The following is a 23,499-nucleotide window of genomic DNA, read 5'->3' on the forward strand; positions in this document are numbered from 1 at the left end:
TTTTTTTAACAATCGAAAGGTATTGACGAGACTAATGCATTTCATTTAAACTTTTTGTGTAGCATGAAAATTGTAGGCGCTACAGGCTTGGGCGGCTTGTGGGCGTTAGAGTGGGCGTAGCAATTTGCGTAACAAACTTGCACTGCGATGAGAACAACACATTTCAGGTAAAATTTGTATTCTAGCAAACTGTAGGAGCCACAGTTTTGGGCGGCTTACGGGCGTTAGAGTGGGCGTGGCACCCTGCTGAAACAAACTTGCGCTGCTCAGAAAGCGCAGGAATCTGCATGCCAAATCTTAATAGCCTAGCCGTATAGTTTCCGAGATTTCAGCGTTCATACGGACAGACAGACAGACGGACATGGCTAGATCGACTCGCCTAGTGATCCTGATCAAGAATATATATACTTTATGGGGTCGGAAACGCTTCCTTATGCCTGTTACATACTTTCCGACAAATCTAGTATACCCTTTTACTCTACGAGTAACGGGTAAAAATACCAATTATTCGATTTGTCTCTTCGGAAATTCTGTGACATCGAAAAGTAGAGGACATCGCAATATGGCGAAGTGGCCTACTTCGAACATGCTGTCTCGCTTGCACTAGCATACGATTTAGTCAATTTTTCGCCACTTGTTGTAAGACGTACTGTGTGAGTGTTTCCCTAGTGCATTAAACAAGAAATGGGTGAGTAACGTTTGTATATAATGTATATATAATGAGTTATAAGATTAATAATAACATAATAATTGCGTCGGCCGTACTACAACGAAAGTACGTCTAACTTTAAACATACGTACATATGTTTTTTTATTAAATAAAGCTTAAGTATATACATGAATAAAAGTGGTAGAAGAAGAGATAATGTAGAAATGTTCCGATCACGCGGGACTGCTGCAAAGTTATACTTCGCGGGTCGGATGGCGGTCAGGTTGCCGCTCGTCCTTATGACTCGGTGCGTCGACTCCGTTCTCGACGCCTTAGCTCCTTCAGGATGCCAGCGGCCATGTTGGCTATCGCGTCCCACTTGCTTTGGTTTTCCAGCATGCAGCTGATCACGTTGTCCGCTGTCAGGTTACAAACGGTTGTCGTTTCAGCTTCGACTCGGTACCTAGCGTATAGGGGGCAGATAAATAGCGCGAGCTCCGCGTCTTCGATGCTTCCTGTGCCGCAGTGGTCGCAGTAGGGGTTTGGCTCGTGATTAAACCTATGCAGGTATTCCTTGAAGCATCCGTACCCGGAGATCATCTGCGTGAGGTAGAAGTCTACCTGTCCGTGTCGTCTCTGCAGCCAGGGGTTAGACTGGGAATTAGCCTGTGCGTCCACCGCCCTGTGGTCGCATTGTTCCACCTCCTTTGCCATGCCTCGATCGTGTTGCTTCGCTGGGTTCTGCTTCCTGTGCTCCCAGTTCTTCGTTCTGCCGCCAGCAGGTCTATCGGTATAGTACCGGCTACCACTAGCGCGGCTTCCTCGGATACCGTGCAGAAGCTGCTTGTGATGCGCAGTGCGCAGCGTCTGTAAACAGTTTTGCACTGGCGGCTGTATGATGCGGTCTTCATAGCTTCGGCCCATATGGGCGCGGCGTACAATATGGTAGATGTCACCACTGTGGCTATGATCCTTCTGCTGTGCTGCTTCGGTCCTCGAGTATTGGCCATCATCCTTGAGATGGCTGCAGTCGATCTGGATGCTTTGGCTGCTGCATACGATAGGTGCGTCTTAAACGATAGCCTGTGGTCAATCAGTACTCCAAGATACTTGATTGAGGCGCTTGTTTCTATTGGAGTTGATCCGACTCGTATTGTGGCCTTCTCCACAGTCTTCCTGCTGCTTATGAGCACTGCCTCCGTTTTGTGCTCGGCTACTGCTAACCCGTTGTCTGCGAGCCAGCACATGAGGGTGTCTATCGAGAGGCTGTCGGGTAGTACCAGCCTTAGGATCCCGTCGTACATGACGTTCAACAGTATCGGGCCCAGGACTGAGCCTTGAGGTACTCCTTCTGTCACCAGGTACTCGTACTCTCCGGCATCAGAGGAATATGTGAGCACTGTCCTTGAAGTAGTCCGCTACGAGGTCGATCAGGTAATTCGAGATCCCCATGCGATGAAGTGCCTGCAGGACAAGGTTCCAGTTGGCAGAGTTGAAGGCATTCTTGACGTCCAGGGTGCAGACGAGGCAGTACTCTTTTGAGCCCCCTAGCCACCTTTCTCCTTCGATTGCGTTAGCAGCCAGTTGGGTGACCGTTTGGATCGCGTCAATGGTGCTTCTTTTTCTCCGGAAGCCAAACTGGTGGTCCGATAGCGCTCTAAGTTGGTCGAGTTTTTTCTCGAGGTGGGTGCAGATTATGCGCTCGAATATCTTCCCCGTTGTTTCAGCATACATAGGGGTCTGTATGACGATGCGTCGTCGTTCGGCTTGCCCGGTTTTGGGATAAGCACCAACCTTTGACGCTTCCAACCTATGGGGAAGGTTCGTTGGGTGAGACACATGTTGTACATCTCCGTGAATATACCCGGGTAGTTTGCCACCAATGTGTGCAATGCAGCATTGGGAATGCAGTCGGGGTCAGGGGCTTTTTTGATTTTGGTAGCTTGCCAAGTAAGGGGCGGCTGGGTGGGGAACAGGGTGGACACTATTTGGCCAAGCTGTAAGTGGCCGGTAGGGGTCGGCTGTCTGTTGAGCTTACCCATGACCATCCTGTATGCTGACCCGAATGGTTCTGCATCCGCCGCTTCGCACAGCTCCTGGAAGCATCTGGCCTTGCTAGCTTTGATCGCGTTCTTCAGGACCTTTCTCTTGGCTATGTAGGTTGCTTCCCTTAGCTCCTGGTTTCCGCGTCCTTTGTTTCTCTGACACCTGCGCCGGGCCGCTAGGCAGTCTCTCCTCGGGCAGCCTATCTCCTCGTTCCACCATGGTACTGGTTTTCGCCCGATACCACCATTCATGGCCTTCTCCATAGATGCATCGCAAGCCTCCTTCACTCTATCGGCTATGTTCCTCGCGCATGTGTTAGCGTCTCCTGTAATGCAGACACCTTCCATGTGTGCTAGGAGGGACACTGTGTTGAGGGTATGCGCTTTGTAGGTTGTTTGGCGGCTGCTTGGGGCGGGCAGTCTGGGGCTTGTCTGGGTGATGATCAGGGCGTGGTCGCTGTGGGTGTATATGTCTGACACCCTCCATACGCAGTTGCGTGCCAGTTCAGGGGTAGCGAAGGTCAGGTCGATAGTTGACTCCCGACCTGACTTGCTGAAGGTCGGTCTATTACCTTCGTTGAGCAGGCATACGTTTAGCGAAGCCACTGCCTCAAGGAGGATGGTTCCCCGCTGCGTCGTACTAGCGCTGCCCCATGTTGTGGACCATGCGTTGAAATCACCTGCGATGAGGATTGGGGACCTACCGCGTGCGTCGGTAGTTCTGAACTCGCTAATGTGTACGCTCGGGGCTATGTAGCAGCTGTAGAATGTTATTCCTTTGATCTGCGCTCTGGTGTATCCCGTCCTGGAAGCCATTTGCGATAGGTGTCCAGGGGGCTGCGCGCAGCTCCATATTGCTGCTCTGCCGTCCGAACTACGTTGCCATACGCCTTCGTGCTTGTCCTTGTAGGGCTCGCTGAGTATTGCCACCTCAGCCTGCTGCTCGATGACCGTCTGTGCTAGCAGGTCCTGCGCCGCTCTTCAGTGGTTAAGGTTTAGCTGTAGGACCTTAACCATTCTGTTTATCGTGCATGGCTCTCCGGTACTCAGGGCACGCACTGCTGAGGGTCGAGTTTTCGGCGTCTCTTCCAGATTTTCCGCTTCTTGTGCAGATGATGCATTTTGGTTTGCCCTGGGTACAAGTTTTATACTTGTGGCCATCCTTGCCACATCTGAAGCAGGATTGCTGCGTGTTTTTGGCTATTGCCTCTGACGCTGGGCATCTGGCAGACATGTGGCCTAGACCCATGCATTTGTAGCATCGCCTGGGCTCCGTTTTCTGTCTTATGCGGCAGACGACCCATCCAACCCTGATTTTCCCCTTGTCGAGGATCCACTGCGCATGCTCAGGTCTGAGGTGGACCGTCGCCGTTTGGGTTCTGCCATACGCCTTCCGCATCCTAGGTGCAGCGCCCGCCGGGATGTCGCACTCCTCCTCAGCGTAAACTGCCTGTAATAACTCCCCGCAGGTGGTCATTTCGTCCAGGTCGCGAATATCCACTTGCACCGTGCCCTCCAGCATAGCCACTTCGGCTTTGCCGCTGAAGGCGGACTTGATGGCTGTGTGCAGTTTCTGTGTGGCTGGGTCTGAGGGTTTCTGCATCTTGAGTAGCAGACTCCCATTGGCAGTCCTGCGTATGCCTTGCACACCATCCTTAAGCCCCTGAAGGGTAGGCTCGGTTTTAACCAGCTTGAGCTTGAAATTGGCCGGTAACTTGGCTTTATGCTCATCTACCCTTGTATGTAGTGGGGTTGGATTTAAGGATTTAGGATTTGTGTGTTTTATTTTAGTTTTGATTTCCCGGGCAACCGACTTCGTAGAAGCTCGCGCTTAGCCGCTGTAGAGTTCTGCGGGGAAAGCTTGCTGTTAAGCTATCTGTTAAGCTCGCTCGATCAGCTGATCGGTGTTGTTTGCTTGTGCCGGAAAAACCGCGCGTGTGCGGCTTGTGGAAGCTGTGAGCAGCACCATATATATGTGGCGCTCTGGAGTGGAGCGTTGCTGTATGGGTGCGGGAGAGAGAGGATCCCCCCCTACTGTCCACCAAGCTTTGCCAGCCTTTGCAAGCGTAGCAGTGTGGTTTGTTGGCTGGGTAGAACCTTCCTGTCGCGTCTGTGGTACGTACCTGCAACCTGAGGTGTCCCGCACTAATCAAACGCACTTTTAGGTATTAAACACGGTTTACAACGACCAAAAACTCGATATATTGGCGATCGATGTTCAGGTCAACTTAACTGGGTGAGTCCTGCCAGGCCTGATGTCTTCATACGTACATATGTAAGCGTGTGTATGTGATAGGCTATGCCGGCGTAGAAAAAAAAATTATTAAGAATGTACATATAGAATAAACTTAAACATAAGTGCATTTTAAAATGTATTGACACTTTAGTTAACTTCACTTGTGCATTTTTTACTTTACACGCGCACATTGTGGCGTATGTTTGAACATGTTACATGTGCTTTTTCGCTCGTCATAGACTTAAACACGTGTACAGTGTACAAAAGTGTAAGCATTAGCCCCTGTTTATAGAAAAAGTGATGGCGCCTGAGAATGAAGAATTGTAAAATTTGTTGACCGTTCAGGACCTGACAAGGTCCTGTTACGACCGCCTAATTGTTATATATAAAACAAATGTAGTGCATTCTTTTATATTTTTTGATTTCAGACTGTGGTTTTGCTTTCGAGAGACTTAAATATACATATAAACGTCATCGACTTGCTTCATATCTTTCCTAAAAGGGAGCAGTGCGGGGTTCGAGCGGAATTGAGGACAAAACTCAGAAAATGCAAAGAAGATACTTGGAAGTGAATATTAATAATGCACTGTTAAAATATTAAAGTTTTTTTTTTCTCCTTTAGGATGATGGACTCGACTCTTCGACTCTTAGAAGTTCAGCCTGTTCCAATACTGTTTAAATATAGAAATTAAAATAATGGCACCAATATAAAAAATTTAAAGAAGTTTTTGTTATTAATATACAGTTTAAGGGTTTCAATTACAAGTCCACGTTACAAAAAATATTGAAATTGCTTGCGAATTGCATAATGTTGTACATATTGTTGAAAGTCTTTTAAACAAAATTTATGTAATTACTCAATTAATTGAGGTTTCCAAATTTTGCTTATGTGGTGGATGCCAAACTGGAATCTATTAAAATTGAAAACGTAGAGCATTTCGAGGGTGAGACGGTGAGTTAGTGAGACATATAATATGCTGATCAGCAATTCTTATATGCAGTGGGTGCTACTGAGCGACTGGTACTGTTCCCATCTTGGCTACTGCTTGATTTGTTGGGTGTGGTCATATTGAGCACCTTTGGGTACGAACATTCTCCCCCCCATTCAGGGGTACCCTCAATTAAGTCGTGATGTCGGTCAGCCCTTGGCCGAATTGTATAGGAAACACCTAACAAATCATTGACCGAGGAGGATCCTTCTTTCAAGTGCGGCGGTTCATGTTTGTGATTCAGGTCACTCATACCTTCTTGATGCTGCTTAACACTCCCCGTTGCGATAAAATTTACATTACCGTGGGGACTGAAATTGTGCCCTCGTAGAACTTGATTATTTGGCACGTCTGTGGTATGTGGACTTTCTGCAACAACACTTAGGTATTTCTTGGTTAAATTTAGAAATGTTGAACAAAAGTCAGGCTTCTTATTGGTTTTAAGTTGATGGGAAGTCGGTTGTGTATCAGTTGGTTTTTCTTTTGTAGTATAAAGTGCTGCAATTAACTATTATGTATAGCGGTGTTTCCTCGATCGGACGAGTCAGTGTCGCTGGTTCTTGATTGGCTACGTATATTTTCAGGTTCCCTTATTTTATGATCCATCAATGTTCGTTAAATGAATCCTTTCTTTGGCGCATAGACAGCATTCGGTCCTGCAAGATCATCCCTGTCTTCTATTAGAATACGGTTGATCTCCGTATCAGATGAGGTTTCTTTATTGAGATAACCTGTGATTACATTACCAAGCCTTGTGCCTTGAGCTAAAGGTCTATTAGGTCCTAGTTCAAGAAGTTCACCGGTAATTACACGAGAATACACCTCAACTCCTAAGGTTAGGTCAACGGGTCCAGGTTGCCGAAAGTCAGGATCTGCTAACGGCAGCCCCCCGGGAATATTAAGATCGGTATCAATCGGTACTGACGGTTGGTCTGTAATGACTGTGGGAATAATAAATACCTCTATTAGTCTTTTAAACCCTGATGTAACTGATGTTAGCTTTAGTGCTGATCTAATTGCTGTTGATATTTTTCCTCCGATTCCAGATATTTTAATCGATGACCTTTCCTTAAGAGATAGCAGATCTGCCATTCTCCCTGAGATAAGATTCACCTGTGATCCACCATCTATTACAGCGCGACATGTTTGTAATTGACCGTTTGGCCCTTGTAATGAGACCTTGGCGGTCGCGAGCAGAGTATATCCTCCTACGTTGTCGTAGCCTGCAATGGTTACTGCGCCGGCCACTGGATTGCTAGTCGGTCCTTGGTGTAACAGTGAATGATGCCGTTGCTGGCAGACTCGACAAGTGGTCGGTCATCCACAGTTTTCAACCTTATGAGCTGTAGACAAACAATTTGTGCATGCTCCTACTTGAATAATGGCTTGGCGCCGTGCTTTGGGGTCCATTTGCTGGATACGGCTACATGCTCTAAGATTATTTTGTCCTAGGTTGTAGGTTGAGCGCTTATCGTCTTCAGCATGCAAGCGCGCCGCTCAATAAACGTCAGTACACTCCATAACGCTGGAATTTCCGTTGGTGCATCCGCTGAATTTTCTAGAGCAGCTAGAGACTGCTGGTCTAGTTTTCTTCTGATAAGAAAACACAGGATTGGATCCCAGGATTTTGTGCTGATATCGAGGTTTTTAAGAGTACTCATTGAGTTTTTTATAGTGTCATGTAAGGACCTTAGTTGGCGCGAGGAGCCGTCTATAGGCTTATGGTCAATAATTTTTGCAATGGCGGCGAATACTAGTATTTTTCCGTTCTGGTACCTGGCCCTTAAACGCAACCAGGTGTCGTTATAGCCACCCAAGACGTTTCTCGCTTCACCTATGTAATTTTTGACTGGCCGAATATGGTTTATTATGTACCAATTCTACAAAGAGATCATGGAACCGTGGCCAGTCTAGATACTCGCCGTTGAACTCCGGAATGCTAATTGGCGGAAGTGCCAAGTTTAGGCTCATTGGCGAGTCGTTTTCTCGAAGCAGGTTCATTTCGTATTCCTCGTATAATGTGTGGAATTGAGCTAGCTCTGCTTCTGCCAGGGCTGCGGCCCCAGGAGTGCTGTCCAATTCGTCGTGGGCTTGCCTCAGCAACGCCCAATTGAGATCCAGATGCCTTTGTAGGGCTGGGGTGACGGTTGGGGCGTTCGAGGCTAATGTTAATGATGACTCCAATTCGTTGCATCTTCTCTGAAACTGTCGGATCATCGTGTCAATTATGGAATCTCCTTAGACTTGATCTCTTGTTGTGATCTTGATGTTGGCCGACGTTCGTCTCGGGGCCTTCGGAAGCCCGCTTCCAGTCGGCATGTTGTCCAGAAAGATATTCTGATATTTTTCGACCAGCTCCTTAAGTGCTACTAATCGTGAAGAGTACTCACTTCCAGTGGGTAATGCCGCTTGCTGGACTTCTTCATCTAAGTCGCAAAACTGCTGCCAGAGATCGTTTAACTGATTTAGCTTACCGGAATAATAGCCGTCTCGGTGGCGTCGGTCGGAAGAATCCTTGCCATAATTCTTAATGAGCTGTTGGATTTTTCCTTGCAGCTCGTTTTGGGTGTCTAGTAATCGATTGTGTAAATCGATTCTTGTGTGACTTGTTTCCTCTATGAATAAAGTAGCAATATTGTGTGTCCTGGAAACAAGGAATTCTGTGAAGCTGGATGAAGCTGAGTATCCTGTGAAGCTGGATGAAGCTGACGTTCTTGTGACGCTTGGAAGAAGAAGCGTATCCTGTGAAGCTTTATTAAGCTGAGATCCTGTGAAGCTGGAGGAAGCTGAGCATCCTATGGCGCTGGAAGAAGAAGCGTATCCTGTGAAGCAGTCAGAGGTTCAGCCTTTGGTGGGAAGGGGGTTGCTTAAGTGTGATCCTTTGTTGTTAAAGGATCACGTCGGGGTCACCAATGTTTGTGCCTTACCGAAGTAGACACTTCCAGGTCGCACCGCGGGACAAGGGGGTAATGAGCACTTGTCGCTGGCACGGGGACGCTTTGCTGGCAGGACGATCGCGTTGCGGCAATGGTAACGGTGGTTACTGCGATTCCGGACCACAGGCGATGCGGAACTGCGCTGAGGTTGAGCTAACGTAGTTTAGCTGCTAGTAGAGATAGTGTATTATGAGCCCTATTCCCAGAGGTAGGAAGTAGAACCGCGGAGTTATGAGATGCGTTGATAACTGTTTTATTCTTCATTTGAAACATGTTTATGTACTACTTGGAACACGGAAGTTTAGTGTAATGATTAGTGAAGTGAGCTGTATTCTAAAGTAGGTCAGGGAACTATGATTATGGTAGCCGTTTGCGTAGTTGGCTTTGCGTAGTTGGCTGACACTGCAAAATGTGCTGACTGCATTGGCGGGTCAGTGTGCCGTTGAGTCGGTGAGACGGTGAGACGGTGAGTTAGTGAGACATATAATATGCTGATCAGCAATTCTCATATGCAGTGGGTGCTACTAGGCGCCTGGTACTGTTCCCAACTTGGCTACTGCTTGATTTGTTGGGTGTGGTCATGTTGAGCACCTTTGGGTACGAACACTCTATGTTTTTATACCCGTTACTCGTAGAGTAAAAGGGTATACTAGATTCGTCGGAAAGTATGTAACAGGCAGAAGGAAGCGTTTCCGACCCCACAAAGTATATAAATTCTTGATCAGGATCACTAGCCGAGTCGATCTAGCCATGTCCGTCTGTCCGTCTGTCTGTCCGTCCGGATGAACGCTGAGATCTCGGAAACTATGGGAGCTAGGCTATTGAGATTTGGCGTGCAGATTCCTGAGCTTCTTACGCAGCGCAAGTTTGTTTCGGCACAGTGCCACGCCCACTCTAACGCCCACAAACCGCCCAAAACTGTGGCTCCTACAGTTTTGATGCTAGAATAAAAATTTTAACTGAAATGTATTGTTCTCATCAATACCTATCGATTGACCCAAAAAAAAGTTTGCCACGCCCACTTTAACGCCCACAAACCGCGAAAACCTGTGACGCCCACAATTTTCATGCTAGATAAAAAATTTTAACTGAAATGTATTGGTCTCGTCGATACCTATCGATTGATCCAAAAAAAAATTTGCCACGCCCACCCTAACGCCCATAACGCTTAAATCTGTATACCGCCGGTAGGTGGCGCACTTTAATCTCGCTTTGCTGCTTGCATATCTCCATATAGCTGAGTAACGGGTATCTGATAGTCGAGGTACTCGACTATAGCGTTCTTCCTTGTTTTATATTTATATATTATATGTTAGGGAAGTGTAGAGTATAGTGACGAACGATTCATTTTTTGAAGGTCACTTTTCCGAGAATAAATATTTTTTAAAGGTTTGGCTTAGTCCTGTAAAAGTTCAATGGTAAAATTCCAGCGGAGTTAAGTACTGCAGCTCTCGGCGTAAACAAAAATTTTGTTCACTCGTATAATTTATAGGTTAAGGTGAAAAACTGATAAGTACACACTTAAACTCTATGAAAATGTGACAATAATTTAATTTTTCTTCAATAAGTTGATATTAATCATTTTTAGAGGTTTGAAAGCAGAAAGTTGCTGACATCTATTGAGCATACTCCTGTAAAAGTTCTATGGTAAAATTCCAGCGGAGTTCAGTACCTAAGCTCTCGGCGTAAACGCACACTTTTTTCACTCAATAAGTTGTAGTGACAAATCCACACTAAAACTCTATGAAAATGTGACAAAGGTTTATTTATGCTTCAAGAAAACCAAAAAAATCAGGCGTATTAAAGACCCGTGCAGTGTAAATCTGGTTAAAATAGCTAGGAGTAAGAAACACATTCGACATTGGTTCTTGACGGGTGCCACAAACGAAGCACACAGGACATAACGCAATGGAGTGGAGCAAAAGAAGAAGACTACCTAAGGTTCGACGGACAGAAGGATAGGGACCAGCGAAACCTCTACACGCTAAGGAAGGACGACATACTCATCCTCGCACAGGAATTCGGATTCGACGGCACAGGAAAGGTGGACGAGATAAGATGGCGTTTTATAGAAATCGTCAAAGCATGGAGCTCTCTCCAACACAAAAGGGCCCAATTGGCGAAATACGAAGGCGGATTCGTAACTGGGGGATCAAATGCTGGCGCGCAACGAGTAGATGAAGGTCAATTCAGCTACCTGGATTTTTCACCCCTAGGGGCGGCAGTCCTGTTGACCACTAACGAGCAAAGGGAGCCGCCAACCGTTATAACACCAAGCGGTATACTAAACACGAGAAAGAAATGGCATAGCAAGTACGAAAATGTGGGATCAAATTCCACGGCCATACCGACCCTAGGTTCCTACAGACACCGCCCGAAAGGCGGAGTTTCTTCAACTGCGGTGCAGAAGGTCACTTTGCGAGAGAGTGCCACAATCCCCGGTTGGTGTGCTATAGAAGGGAAGGGATCAGGACTATTTATTGTTGTAGACGTCCGGAGTCGGAAAACGACCAGCGTCCTCGACCAACCCGGGGATAGTTGGGGAGGAGAATACCGGAAAACCGGGTACGCGCCCCTGCGCGTAGAAGACGGGAAGATTGAAGCGCAAGTATTAGTCGCCGACATCTCTGTGCTAGCCACTGTCGATAGCGGTACCACGAGGAGTTTCATCCACGAAACGCTGCTCAGGCAGCTGAATGCATCAGTGACGGTGAGAGAGGTGTGCACCGGCATACGCTCGGACGGGACCAGCGTCAGTATAATAGGAATGGTAGTCACCAATATTAACCTTGGATGACAGATAGTTGAACTTGCGCTGCTGGTAATTAACTCGATGTTAGTTTTACTAGGACTCGACTTTTTATGTACGATCGGCACTACGATACGATGTGGACGAGCACGACTCCACCTTCGGGAGGCGGGGCCTAGAATCACCAGAACCAACGATAACCACCACACAGGGAACCAGCCGTGCGTGGCAAACTTACAGGGGCTTGGGGCAGAAGAGAGATCAATTCCAGACGCGTACCCGACTCCTCCGCCCGAGTCGTGTCGACATTAGACCTCAATAGTAGCTACTGGCAAATACCCATCCGCAGCTGCTAACGCGCCTTAGATAGTGTCATCGGTCCCGAGCTAGATCCGTTCGCGTTGGCGAATTTGGATGACATTATAGTAATTGGGAGAGACTTAGCAGAACATACACGAAGCCTCCGGGAGGTATTTCGACTCAGGGCAGCCAACTTAACAAGAATAAATGTTCAAAAGAACTGAGACGATGTCTGGGTATGGCATCATGGTACCGTAGGTTTGATCTGAACTTTAAGATAATCGTTCAATCGATTACCAAGCTCCTAAGGAAGAGCGTCAAGTGGCGTTGGGATTCTGTTGAGCAGACTGTATTCGACATGCTAAAGGAACGTCTCACGAGCGCCCCCACCCTGGCTTTCCCAAACTTTGACCAACGATTCCCGGTCCAGACAGATGTGAGTGACATCGGAATGGGAGCAATATTGACTCAGGAGATGGGAGGAGCAGAAAGAGTAATCGCCTACATCAGCCGGCAGAGCCTTTGCACCTCCTTTGGCTTAGCGGGCCACTTGAAATGGATGGGACGCTGGCGAAAACGCCCAAGCTGCCCGAGCGGAAATACCGCACTTGGAGCTCGACTACGTCCGAGGAAAACGAACAAGTAGGCGACCAACTTCTTCTAAGGCGTAGGTACGCCGAATCATCCGGAGACGAGTGGGTAGTTTCCCGAGAGACGCAATTCCCGACCCTAAGTTTGCGACGGCGAACTTCCAAAGCCACGACGATCGAGCCCGAAGAATCCCATTCCGCACAAGGGTTGGAACCTCAAACCGAGGCCAGAGAAGGGGATGTGGACGAGGACCTGGACGGAATCGATTTCGACCTAGGGTTGGAAAACATCGCAGAAGGCTATGGCATTGACGATCTGCTCGACAGCATCAAGGCACTATAGCAAGCCGTCGCCGAGGCCACTCGCAAGCACTGTGGAAGCACCCGAGACCTGCTAAGTCTACAAGCCCGACCGTATGCTAATGGAGAAGTTAGTGGACAAACTTTCAAAATTCGTGCCACGAGGGCCTAAAAGAGACCGATTCACCAGGGAAATCGGCGATAGGGTGTATCGGGTGACACGGAAAGTGGCCACCGTAGGCCTGACCATAGTCCTTCGTCCTCCTAAGTAAGGGGCCGCCACAATTATCCCTGATTCCCACGAAGGTGAGAAGAAATCAAACATTGCCAAGTTTTTAGTTTTTGATTTTGTTTGTTATTTAATTTTAGTTTCTACTATGAAAAGATACCAATGAAGTTAGTAGGTTAAGATAAAAAAGATTTCGGGTGATGGAAGCGCGAGCACCGGAGCTGAGTTGAAGTATGGGAGACGACGGGAGAATTTATGTTTAAGCGAGACCACGCGGTTTTAGTCAGTAATCGAAACGGTACAGTCTGTAGGAGTTTTCACTGGTGCAGCAAGGAACACAAGAAAAATATAAAACGAAAACGTATTGTAAATTCTGGGAACAAGACAAGGGCGAAAGAAGCCAATATTGAACTTAAGTACAAAATAGTGGATTATAATTTTGAGTAACAAGGGTGTATTTCGCCCTCGTAGTTAGTAATAAAACCCACGGTTCGTCTGAGTTCCTATCGTAATTAGTAATAAAACCCAGACTTGGCTTAGTTTTATAGTAATAACCAAAAAAACCCAGGGGCTCGCCCGAGTTTATAGTAATTAAATTATTTAATTATTAATAAAATCTGGAACACACAACTTGATCGTATTTACTATTAAAGTCTGGAACCCACATAGATTTGTATCGCAGTTGTATACCGAGTCCAGTGTCCGGCCGAGCTTGGGAGCAGATCCTGGGTCCGCTCACGTACCTTCCCGATTGGTTCCCCCTTTTTATACCCGTTACTCGTAGAGTAAAAGGGTATACTAGATTCGTCGGAAAGTATGTAACAGGCAGAAGGAAGCGTTTCCGACCCCATAAAGTATATATACTCTTGATCAGGTCCGTGTGTCCGTCCGTCCGTCTATCCGTCTGCCTGTCCGTCCGGATGAACGCTGAGATCTCGGAAACTATAAGAGCTTGGCAATTAAGACTTGGCATGCAGATTCCTGATCTTCTTACGCAGCGCAAGTTTGTTTCAGCAATGTGCCACGCCCACTCTAACGCCCACAAACCGCCCAAAACTGTGGCCTCTACAGTGATGCTAGAATAAAAATTTTAACTGAAATGTATTGTTCTCATATACCTATCGATTGACCCAAAAAAAAGTTTGCCACGCCCACTTTAACGCCCACAAACTGCCCAAGCCTGTGACGCCCACAATTTTCATGCTAGATAAAAAATTTTAACTGAAATGTATTGGTCTTGTCAATACCTATCGAATGATCAAAAAAAAATTTTTCCCACGCCCACTCTAACGCCCATAACGCTTAAATCTGTCTACCGCCGGTAGGTGGCGCATTTTAATCTCGCTTTGCTGCTTGCATATCTCCATTTCCCTTTGGTCCCTTTAGCTGAGTAACGGGTATCTGATAGTCGAGGTACTCGACTATAGCGTTCTCCCTTGTTTCATCTATAACCACGCCTAAATACTGACCCAGTTGGAGGCCCTAGCCAACCCCTGAACATATCCTGGCTGGGAAAACATCCTTACAAAAGAAAATTTAATTTTGGACGTCCATCTTATTTCCTTTTTCGCTCTACTTTTTTGGTTTCCAGTTAAATCCAAGCGAACTTGTCCATCCATAGTGAGCTTGTCCATTTTTCTATTGCAATTTTGCCAAAGAATCGAAAAATTTACGGAAAACATTCGCGCTTTCTTCTTTAATCGAGATTCATTCATTTGAAGAACACTGTCGACAATGTGTTCACAAATAAAAGCGACACTCTGTTTGCCACGGACGTACGTTCGCTGGCGCCACACTTCTAACAGGGCCGAATTTCCAATCGAGAGGTTGATAAATAAAAATGTAATTTTGGCAAAAAGTCGTAAAACGCGCATATTGAGACTAGATTCTTTAAATTAAGAAGAAATTACTCTACAAGATGGTCTAAGACACTCACTCAACAGATTTCAACATTTTTCGCAATATTTTTTCAAAGTGGGAACTTTCAAAAAGTTATACCAAACATCACAAAATAATTAATATATTAATTTTAATTAATAGTACACACATGCAGGATGAATATCGATTTCAAATTCGGAGGATTTACGTCATATCGTTCAAGAGATATTATTTTAGTTTTCACAAAAAAATTTATGTCGACGTACACACGTGCTATTCGCTTGCAGCAGCTGAGTGTGACAGCTGTTATCTTAACAGTGTCCTGTTAGGTTTGTCTTTCCGATTTGTAACATAACATTTGGATCTATTCTTAATTCCATAACATCAACTTTTCCTCATAGTGCACTGATGCAAACAGGGTGGTATTTTTAAAACGCAAGGCAACTGCACTACTTAATGGTGGAGTGGAGTGGCGCGACGTTGACTCCATGTGAGGTTGGTTGGAGCTGATTGATCAGCGTCAAGAATCATTTAAAAAGGTTCTCAACGAGCTCGACGCCTTGGATTTCGAGGAAATTGAAAGTGATTTTTTATCACTCCCGGTTCGTTTGGCCCTCAGCAGCGTTAGCCTCGACATAGGGAAACCTTGCTGCCCCCTCATAAGCTTCCGAAACCCGCAGGCCGTTACTACGATAGTAGATAGCCATCCTGACCTTACCAACACGACCTTACCATTCGATCGCTTGAAATTTCTGATGGCTTTTTTTTGCTTTTGATTTGTTACAAAACAGATTTGTTAATCGTCCCTTGGTTTTTAAGGCACACATTACTGAGATCGTGGGGCTAAAGGCGGTGCAGAGTGGTTCCAAATCGATGCTTCATGAGCTTTCGGATAAATCAAAGAGCGCTTGGATGCTGTGTACGGTGACTCTTCTCCTTCGATGGCGACCGTCAAAAATTGGTCTAACGAGTTTCAACGTGGTTGCACGTCGGTTTTTGATGAGCCACGCCCAGGTGCCCCGAAAACGGCTACCACGGAGGATAACGTGACAAAAATCCACGAATCCGTATTGGCAGACCGCCGATTGAGGATACGCGAGATATCTGAGACAGTAGGCATGTCAAAAGACTGCGTGGGAATATCCTGCATGAAATTTTGGGCATGAGAAAGCTGTCGGAGCGATGGGTGCCGCGTTTGCTCACTCCGGACAACAAACGCACCCGTGAGACCACTTCAGAGCAGTGTTTGACGGTGTTTAAGCGCAATCCGAAGGAGTTTCTGCGTCGTTTCGTGACCGTCGACGAAACATGGATCCGCTGGTACACACCAGAGACCAAGGAACAGTCGAAACAGTGGACTTCAGAAGGCGGGGACTGTCCCTTCGGCCGGAAAGGTGATGGGCACAGTTTTTTGGAATTCACAAGGTGTGATCTACATCGTCTACCTGAAGAAGGGCAAAACGGTCACAGGGCTGTACTATGCCGAATTATTGGGCCGATTCGCCGCCGAATTGCAGAAAATACGTGCAGAAATACATTTGGCGAAGAAAAAAGTGCTCTTCCATCATGACAACGCACCGGCTGGGCTACGAACTGCTACTTCATCCACCATATTCTCCATATTTGGCCCTGTGTGACTTCTTTTTGTTTCCAAACTTGAAAAAGTCACTCGCTGGACAGAAATTTGCGTCGAATGAGGAGGTTGTCGCCTCCACAGAGGCTTATTTTGCAGACCTCGAAAAAACGTATTTTTCATACGGGTTAAAGAAGTTGAAGCATCGCTGGGTCAAGTGTATCGAGCTAAAAGGAGATTATGTTGAAAAATAAATCGCCACTTTTCAAAAATCTTCGTTTTTCTTTTGGAGGATAAGTACTTATCGGTCTACCCTCGAATACTTTTTGATCAGGATCACTAGCCGAGTCGATCTAGCCATATCCGTCTATCCGTATGAACGCAGTGATCTCGGAAACTTTAAAAGCTGGAATACTAGGACTTACCATGCAGATTTTAGAGATTCCTTCACACTGCAAGTTTATTGCTAGAATTTAAACTGAAATGTATTGCTCTCATCAATACCTATCGATTGGCCCAAAAAAAATGTTGCCACGTCCACGTAAGGCCTACAAGCCGCCCACATATTAAAAAAAAATCGTCAAAATTAACGCTGATTTCTCGAAAACTCTCAAAGATAGAGGCTTGGTGTTTAAGATTTAGATTCTTTAGCTTCAAGTTTGTTACGCTTATATGCCACGCCTACTCTAGCGCATACAAACAGCGCAAAACGGTGGCGCTTATTTTTTTAATGGTAGAAAAACAAATTTAGCTTAAATGTATTGGTCCCGACAATACCTATCGATCTAAAAAGAAGTTATCCGCACCCACTCCTTAGAGTAATGAACTATATAGAGACGCCAATTGCTCTGCCGCTCTCTTTAGATAATGAGGCTATGATGCCACCTAGGCGATAAATGCTTATTTCCCCTCTTTTTGACAAGTTCGATCGAACTTGTAATTCGTTCCCACCTCATTCTGCACCGCTCTTGCTCACTGTTTTGTTTTTGTTTTTAATCGAAATCCCTATTGCTGTTGCTTCGCACCTAAGTTAGCTTCAAACTTGGCCTTGAATTGGCTCTTAGCAGAGGTTGGGCAGAGGTTCGGGCAGAGCAGATTCTGGAGATTCCTTCACATTGCAAGTTTATTGCTAGAATTGCTAGAATGCTCTCATCAATACCTATCGATTGGCCCAAAAAAAATGTTGCCACGTCCACGTAAGGCCTACAAGCCGCCCACAAATTAAAAAAAAATCGTCAAAATTAACGCTGATTTCTCGAAAACTCTCAAAGATAGAGGCTTGGTGTTTAAGACTTCGATTCTTTAGCTTCAAGTTTGTTACGCTTATATGCCACGCCTACTCTAGCGCATACAAACAGTGCAAAACGGTGGCGCCCATTTTTTTAATGGTAGAAAAACAAATTTAGCTTAAATGTATTGGTCCCGACAATACCTATCGATCTAAAAAGAAGTTATCCGCACCCACTCTAACGCCCACAATCCCCCTAACACACAATTAAAAATGTGTTTATGCATGTGTGTGTGTAAATAGTTGTAGGCCGAACTGCGCGGCAAAGCGAAAAGTGGTGCCGGCGCTAGGAGAGAGCAGAATGCGCGGCTAACTTATTCTATTGAATAACTAACAATTCAAGCAATTTGTCCTGTTTGTCTCCTCCACTATCTCTCCAATAAACTCAATACCAATTTCAAGTATATTATTCTGATTAGGTTAATATAAACTTTAAATTACTAAAAAAAAATGGCTGGAGCGAAAAACAAAGTGACGGAAGATTGTTTGACCGAAAATTTGTACACGATACAGCACTGTAAATCTATTTGTTTTCCCATTAGTCTAAGAATAACTCTCATATGGCGATTGCCGTAAGCCGAATGCGATTTTTTGAGAATCTTCGAAGAGTATTCCAAATTTAAGGCGGTCATCTTATCGTTTTAACTTAACTTTTATTCATTTATAATTTAAAAGCTTAGTAGCGGGTATATGATAGTTGAGACACTCCACTATAGCGTTATCTCTTGTTTTTATACCCGTTACTCGTAGAGTAAAAGGGTATACTAGATTCGTCGGAAAGTATGTAACAGGCAGAAGGAAGAGTTTCCGATCCCATAAAGTATATATATTCTTGATCAGGATCACTAGCCGAGTCGATCTAGCCATGTCCGTCTGTCCGTCTGTCCTTCTGTCCGTCTGTCTGTCCGGATGAACGCTGAGATCTCGGAAACTATGGGAGCTAGGCTATTGAGATTTGGCGTGCAGATTCCTGAGCTTCTTACGCAGCGCAAGTTTGTTTCAGTAGAGTGCCACGCCCACTCTAACGCCCACAAACCGCCCAAAACTGTGGCTCCTACAGTTTTGATGCTAGAATAAAAATTTTAACTGAAATGTAATGTTCTCATCAATACCTATCGATTGACCCAAAAAAAAGTTTGCCATGCCCACCCTAACGCCCATAAGCCGCTCACAAACTTCAAGAAATCGTAAATATGAACGTGGATATCTCGGAAACTATCAAAGGTAGAGAATTGGGATTTCAGATTTAGATTCCGTAGCCTTATACGCAGCGCAAGTTTGTCACGCGAATATGCCACGCCTACTTTAACGCCCACAAACCGCGAAAACCTGTGACGCCCACAATTTTTATGCTAGATAAAAAAATTTAAAATGTATTGGTCTCGACAATACCTATCGATTGGTCAAAAAAAAAAATTGCCACGCCCACTCTAACGCCCATAACGCTTAAATCTGTATACCGCCGGTAGGTGGCGCATTTTAATCTCGCTTAGCTACTTGCATATCTCCATTTAGCTGAGTAACGGGTATCTGATAGTCGAGGTACTCGACTATAGCGTTCTTCCTTGTTATACCCGTTACTCGTAGAGTAAAAGGGTATACTAGATTCGTCGGAAAGTATGTAACAGGCAGAAGGAAGCGTTCCCGACCCCATAAAGTATATATATTCTTGATCAGGATCATTAGCCGAGTCGATCTAGGCCTGTCCGTCTGTCCGTATGAACGCTGAGATCTCGGAAACTATGAGAGTTACAATACTGGGATTAGGCACGCAGATTCCTGAGATTCTTGCGCAGCGCAAGTTTGTTTCAGTACAGTGCCACGCCCACTCGAACGCCCACAAATCGCCCAAAACTGTGGCTCTTACAGTTTTGATGCTAGAATAAAAATGTAATGAAATGTAATGTTCTCATCAATACCTATCGATTGACCCAAAAAAAGTTTGCCACGCCCACTTTAAGGCCCACAAACCGCGAAAACCTGTGACGCCCACAATTCTCATGCTAGATAAAACAAGGAAGAACGCTATAGTCGAGTACCTCGACTATCAGATACCCGTTACTCAGCTAAATGGAGATATGCAAGCAGCAAAGCGAGATTAAAATGCGCCACCTACCGGCGGTATACAGATTTAAGCGTTATGGGCGTTAGAGTGGGCGTGCCAAATTTTTTTTTGGATCAATCGATAGGTATCGACGAGACCAATACATTTCAGTTAAAATTTTTTATCTAGCATGAAAATTGTGGGCGTCACAGGTTTTCGCGGTTTGTGGGCGTTAAAGTGGGCGTGGCAAACTATTTTTTGGGTCAATCGATAGGTATTGATGAGAACAATACATTTCAGTTAAAATTTTTATTCTAGCATCAAAACTGTAGGAGCCACAGTTTTGGGCGGTTTGTGGGCGTTAGAGTGGGCGTGGCACTGTGCTGAAACAAACTTGCGCTGCGCAGGAATCTCAGGAATCTGCGTGCCTAATCCCAGTATTGTAACTCTCATAGTTTCCGAGATCTCAGCGTTCATACGGACAGACGGACAGACGGACAGACGGACAGACGGACAGACGGACAGACGGACAGACGGACATGGCTAGATCGACTCGGCTAGTGATCCTGATCAAGAATATATATACTTTGTGGGGTCGGAAACGCTTCCTTCTGCCTGTTACATACTTTCCGACGAATCTAGTATACCCTTTTACTCTACGAGTAACGGGTATAAAAATTTAACTGAAATGTATTGGTCTCGTCAATACCTATCGATTGGTCCAAAATAAGATTGGTCCACGCCCACTCTAACGCCCATAACGCTTAAATCTGTATACCGCCGGTAGGTGGCGCATTTTAATCTTGCTTTGCTACTTGCATATCTCTATTTAGCTGAGTAACGGGTATCTGATAGTCGAGGTACTCGACTATAGCGTTCTTCCTTGTTTTTTATTATACCCGTTACTCGTAGAGTAAAAGGGTATACTAGATTTGTCGTGATCAGGATCACTAGCCGAGTCGATCTAGCTATGTCCGTCTGTCCGTCCGTCCGTCCGTCCGTCTGTCCGTCTGTCCGTCCGTCCGTCTGTCCGTCTGTCCGTCTGTCCGGATGAACGCTGAGATCTCGGAAACTGTAAGAGCTATTGAGATTTGGCGTGCAGATTCCTGAGCTTCTTACGCAGCGCAAGTTTGTTTCAGCAGAGTGCCACGCCCACTCTAACGCTCAAAAATCGCCCAAAACTGTGGCTCCTACAGTTTTGACACAGTTTTGCCACGCCCAATCTAACGCCCATAACGCTTAAATCTGTCTACCGCCGGTAGGTGGCGCATTTTAGTCCCGCTTTGCTGCTTGCATATCTCCATTTCCCTTTGGTCCTTTTAGCTGAGTAACGGGTATCTGATAGTCGAGGTACTCGACTATAGCGTTCTTCCTTGTTTTTAATTTGATTGAACACCAATCTTTTTTATCAAATGGAAAAAATTTTGGTTATGTTTTGTTTTTTTTTTAAGCCTTTGAACAAGGAGCAGAAAAAATATGAAAAACACGTATGCGTTAGGCACAAAATTACGATTCTGAAAAAAATACAATACAAAATCTTACGAGAGACCAATGTTCCATAAAGTGTCTTCAACAAAATGAAAATATATTATCCAATTTGACATTGACAGAAATAAATTCATAACTTCTTGATCTAGTGGCGTTTGGCCACAACCGCGGCCCCAAACTATTCTTGACCTTCACTATCCTTGCCTCATTTTCCCCTAAACCGTTTTCTATAATGTTGATCATGTCGCAAAACTGTACCATCCTTAAAATTCGGAGAGTGGTGGTTCGTTAGTTTTACAGTGTGCCATCAAGACTTCTTTTGTTTTCTGATTGAAATCATAGCTTGAAATCTGAATTGTGTTGGGTTAGTCGGTATATCCAGAATACCCTTTTACTCTACGAGTAACGGTTGTAATTTACCACTTGTAAATGCACATAAGACAAAAAATTTAATTATTCATATATTAACATGAGTCGTTCTTCGCCCGAATAAAAATTTTAGAAGATTTTTTATATTCGTTGGTTATTCTTTATTAGAACGTTGGAAAAAGACTAATTGTATGTTACAGAATTGGTTAGAATGAAACCTCGGTTTGCGTCTTAGAATTTTCTGTTAGTGCATTAGGTGACGCAATCGCAGGTGGATGATGCGATCACCACTTCTTTGTTTATGTTTACATATTTCGGTCTTTTTGGATTCTGCGATCTTATTGGATTTTTACGTTTATTGAATTACGTCATTGTTGACGTTCGGACTTAATCAATTTTCTTTGTTTGTTTGCAATGCGGGATCTCGAGCTTCTGTATCGTTTTTAATCAAAGCCGAAATTGGCGAATCTGTTTATTTGTAAACGGTTTCGATCTTTCAACTGGTGGCCGTTGAGAAATCGCAGTGCAGACACGTCACTCCCCCATCACTTAGACAAAATCGTATGGTTGTTTATGTATTTCTTGTAACTCTTGTGAGTCTATTGTTGGGTCGTCACCTTTTGTGTTATTGTATTTTATAAGTATTCTTTTAGGTATTTCCTTAAATTTATAAAGTAGGTAGAGTGATATACTTAATATTAAGAGACCCAGTGTTACAATTACAATTATTTTGTAAATCTGGTTTTCTTTATTTTGTTCAAAAAATATTTCTTTTGCTTGTATGTATGATATTGGGTCTAATTTGGTGACATTATTTCTTGTGTATATGCTTTGTGTGTAGTCAGAATTATAATTGCCTATGGATAAATCGTTAATTGCAATTGAGCAATTGTGTATTTTGATCATATTGTTTCCTTCAATTACAATTTCATATTTAATACAATTTTGATTTAGTATAGTTTTTGACAAATTCCATGTAACTATGATATTTTGCTCGACATAATTAATTTGGGTAGTTAAGAGCGTTTTTGTGTTCCTGCAACTAGTATCTGTTTGATTAACGAGACCTAAAAGACATGTGTTGGTAACATGTTTTTTTGTTTCTTTGTTATACAAACTATTTCTGTATACGTAATATTTGTTTTGGGTATTATCTTGTAATATTTTATTATTTTCATCTGGATAAGGTAATATTTCATATACGGGAAGTTTCTTTATTTCTCTGGGTATGTGGGATATAATTAAAATTTCGTTTGAATCTGACCTAAGCCAAGTTGAGGTTTTTATGTTCAGAAGTATCTCAGAATTAATGTTTGTCAAGTAGTCGTGTTTTAATAACTTTGGATTGAATATTCCTAATCTTGCTAACTGCATTCCCATTTCCAGGTCTTTAATGTATTCTGCGAAATGTTCTAAATTAAAAACCAACAATTCAAGAATTTTTTCGTTTTCGTTGTATTCGAGATGCTTGTTTATTATGTCGATACCTTTGTTAACTGTATCGATTATATTATTTAGTTCGTTTACCTGTACACTGTTTTGAGCTATTACATTGATTTTTTCTTCTAATTCTTCTTTGTCATTATTATCTAATGTTCCAAAAAGATATTTGTAAGCTGTTCCTACAAAATTAGCTAATCCTCTTTTGTTTCTCCTAACAATTTTTAACCCATTTCTCTTTGTAGTTTTTCTGTTAAATATTTAATCTGTATGCAAATTTTTGTAAGTTTCTTCCGTTTTTGTAATGTTAATTGTGAGACAATGGTATTCAAAACCATCTGGGATGTTGATTGTGTCGGTCATAAATAACAAATAGCCATTGTATGATTTTATAGG

The 23,499-nt window shown here is 44.3% G+C and overlaps 2 protein-coding genes across 2 annotated transcripts in view; one reads left to right on the forward strand and one right to left on the reverse strand.

The window, feature by feature from the left end:
* The window catches only part of LOC139355016 (putative leucine-rich repeat-containing protein DDB_G0290503), a 235,034-nt gene that overhangs the window by 11,503 nt on the left and 200,032 nt on the right, over window positions 1-23,499 (forward strand). The gene's annotated exons all lie outside the window — the stretch shown is intronic.
* LOC139355034 (uncharacterized) lies at window positions 2,030-6,172 on the reverse strand. Its single transcript, XM_070999312.1, has 4 exons — window positions 6,105-6,172; window positions 3,846-4,430; window positions 2,711-3,673; window positions 2,030-2,459 (listed from the first exon to the last, which is right to left on the reverse strand). Exons 1-4 carry the CDS (start codon window positions 6,170-6,172, stop codon window positions 2,030-2,032), a joined length of 2,046 nt encoding a protein of 681 aa, XP_070855413.1.

This window comes from Drosophila suzukii, unplaced genomic scaffold (genome assembly GCF_043229965.1).
Source record: "Drosophila suzukii unplaced genomic scaffold, CBGP_Dsuzu_IsoJpt1.0 scf_6, whole genome shotgun sequence".
Taxonomy (NCBI): Eukaryota; Metazoa; Arthropoda; class Insecta; order Diptera; family Drosophilidae; genus Drosophila; species Drosophila suzukii.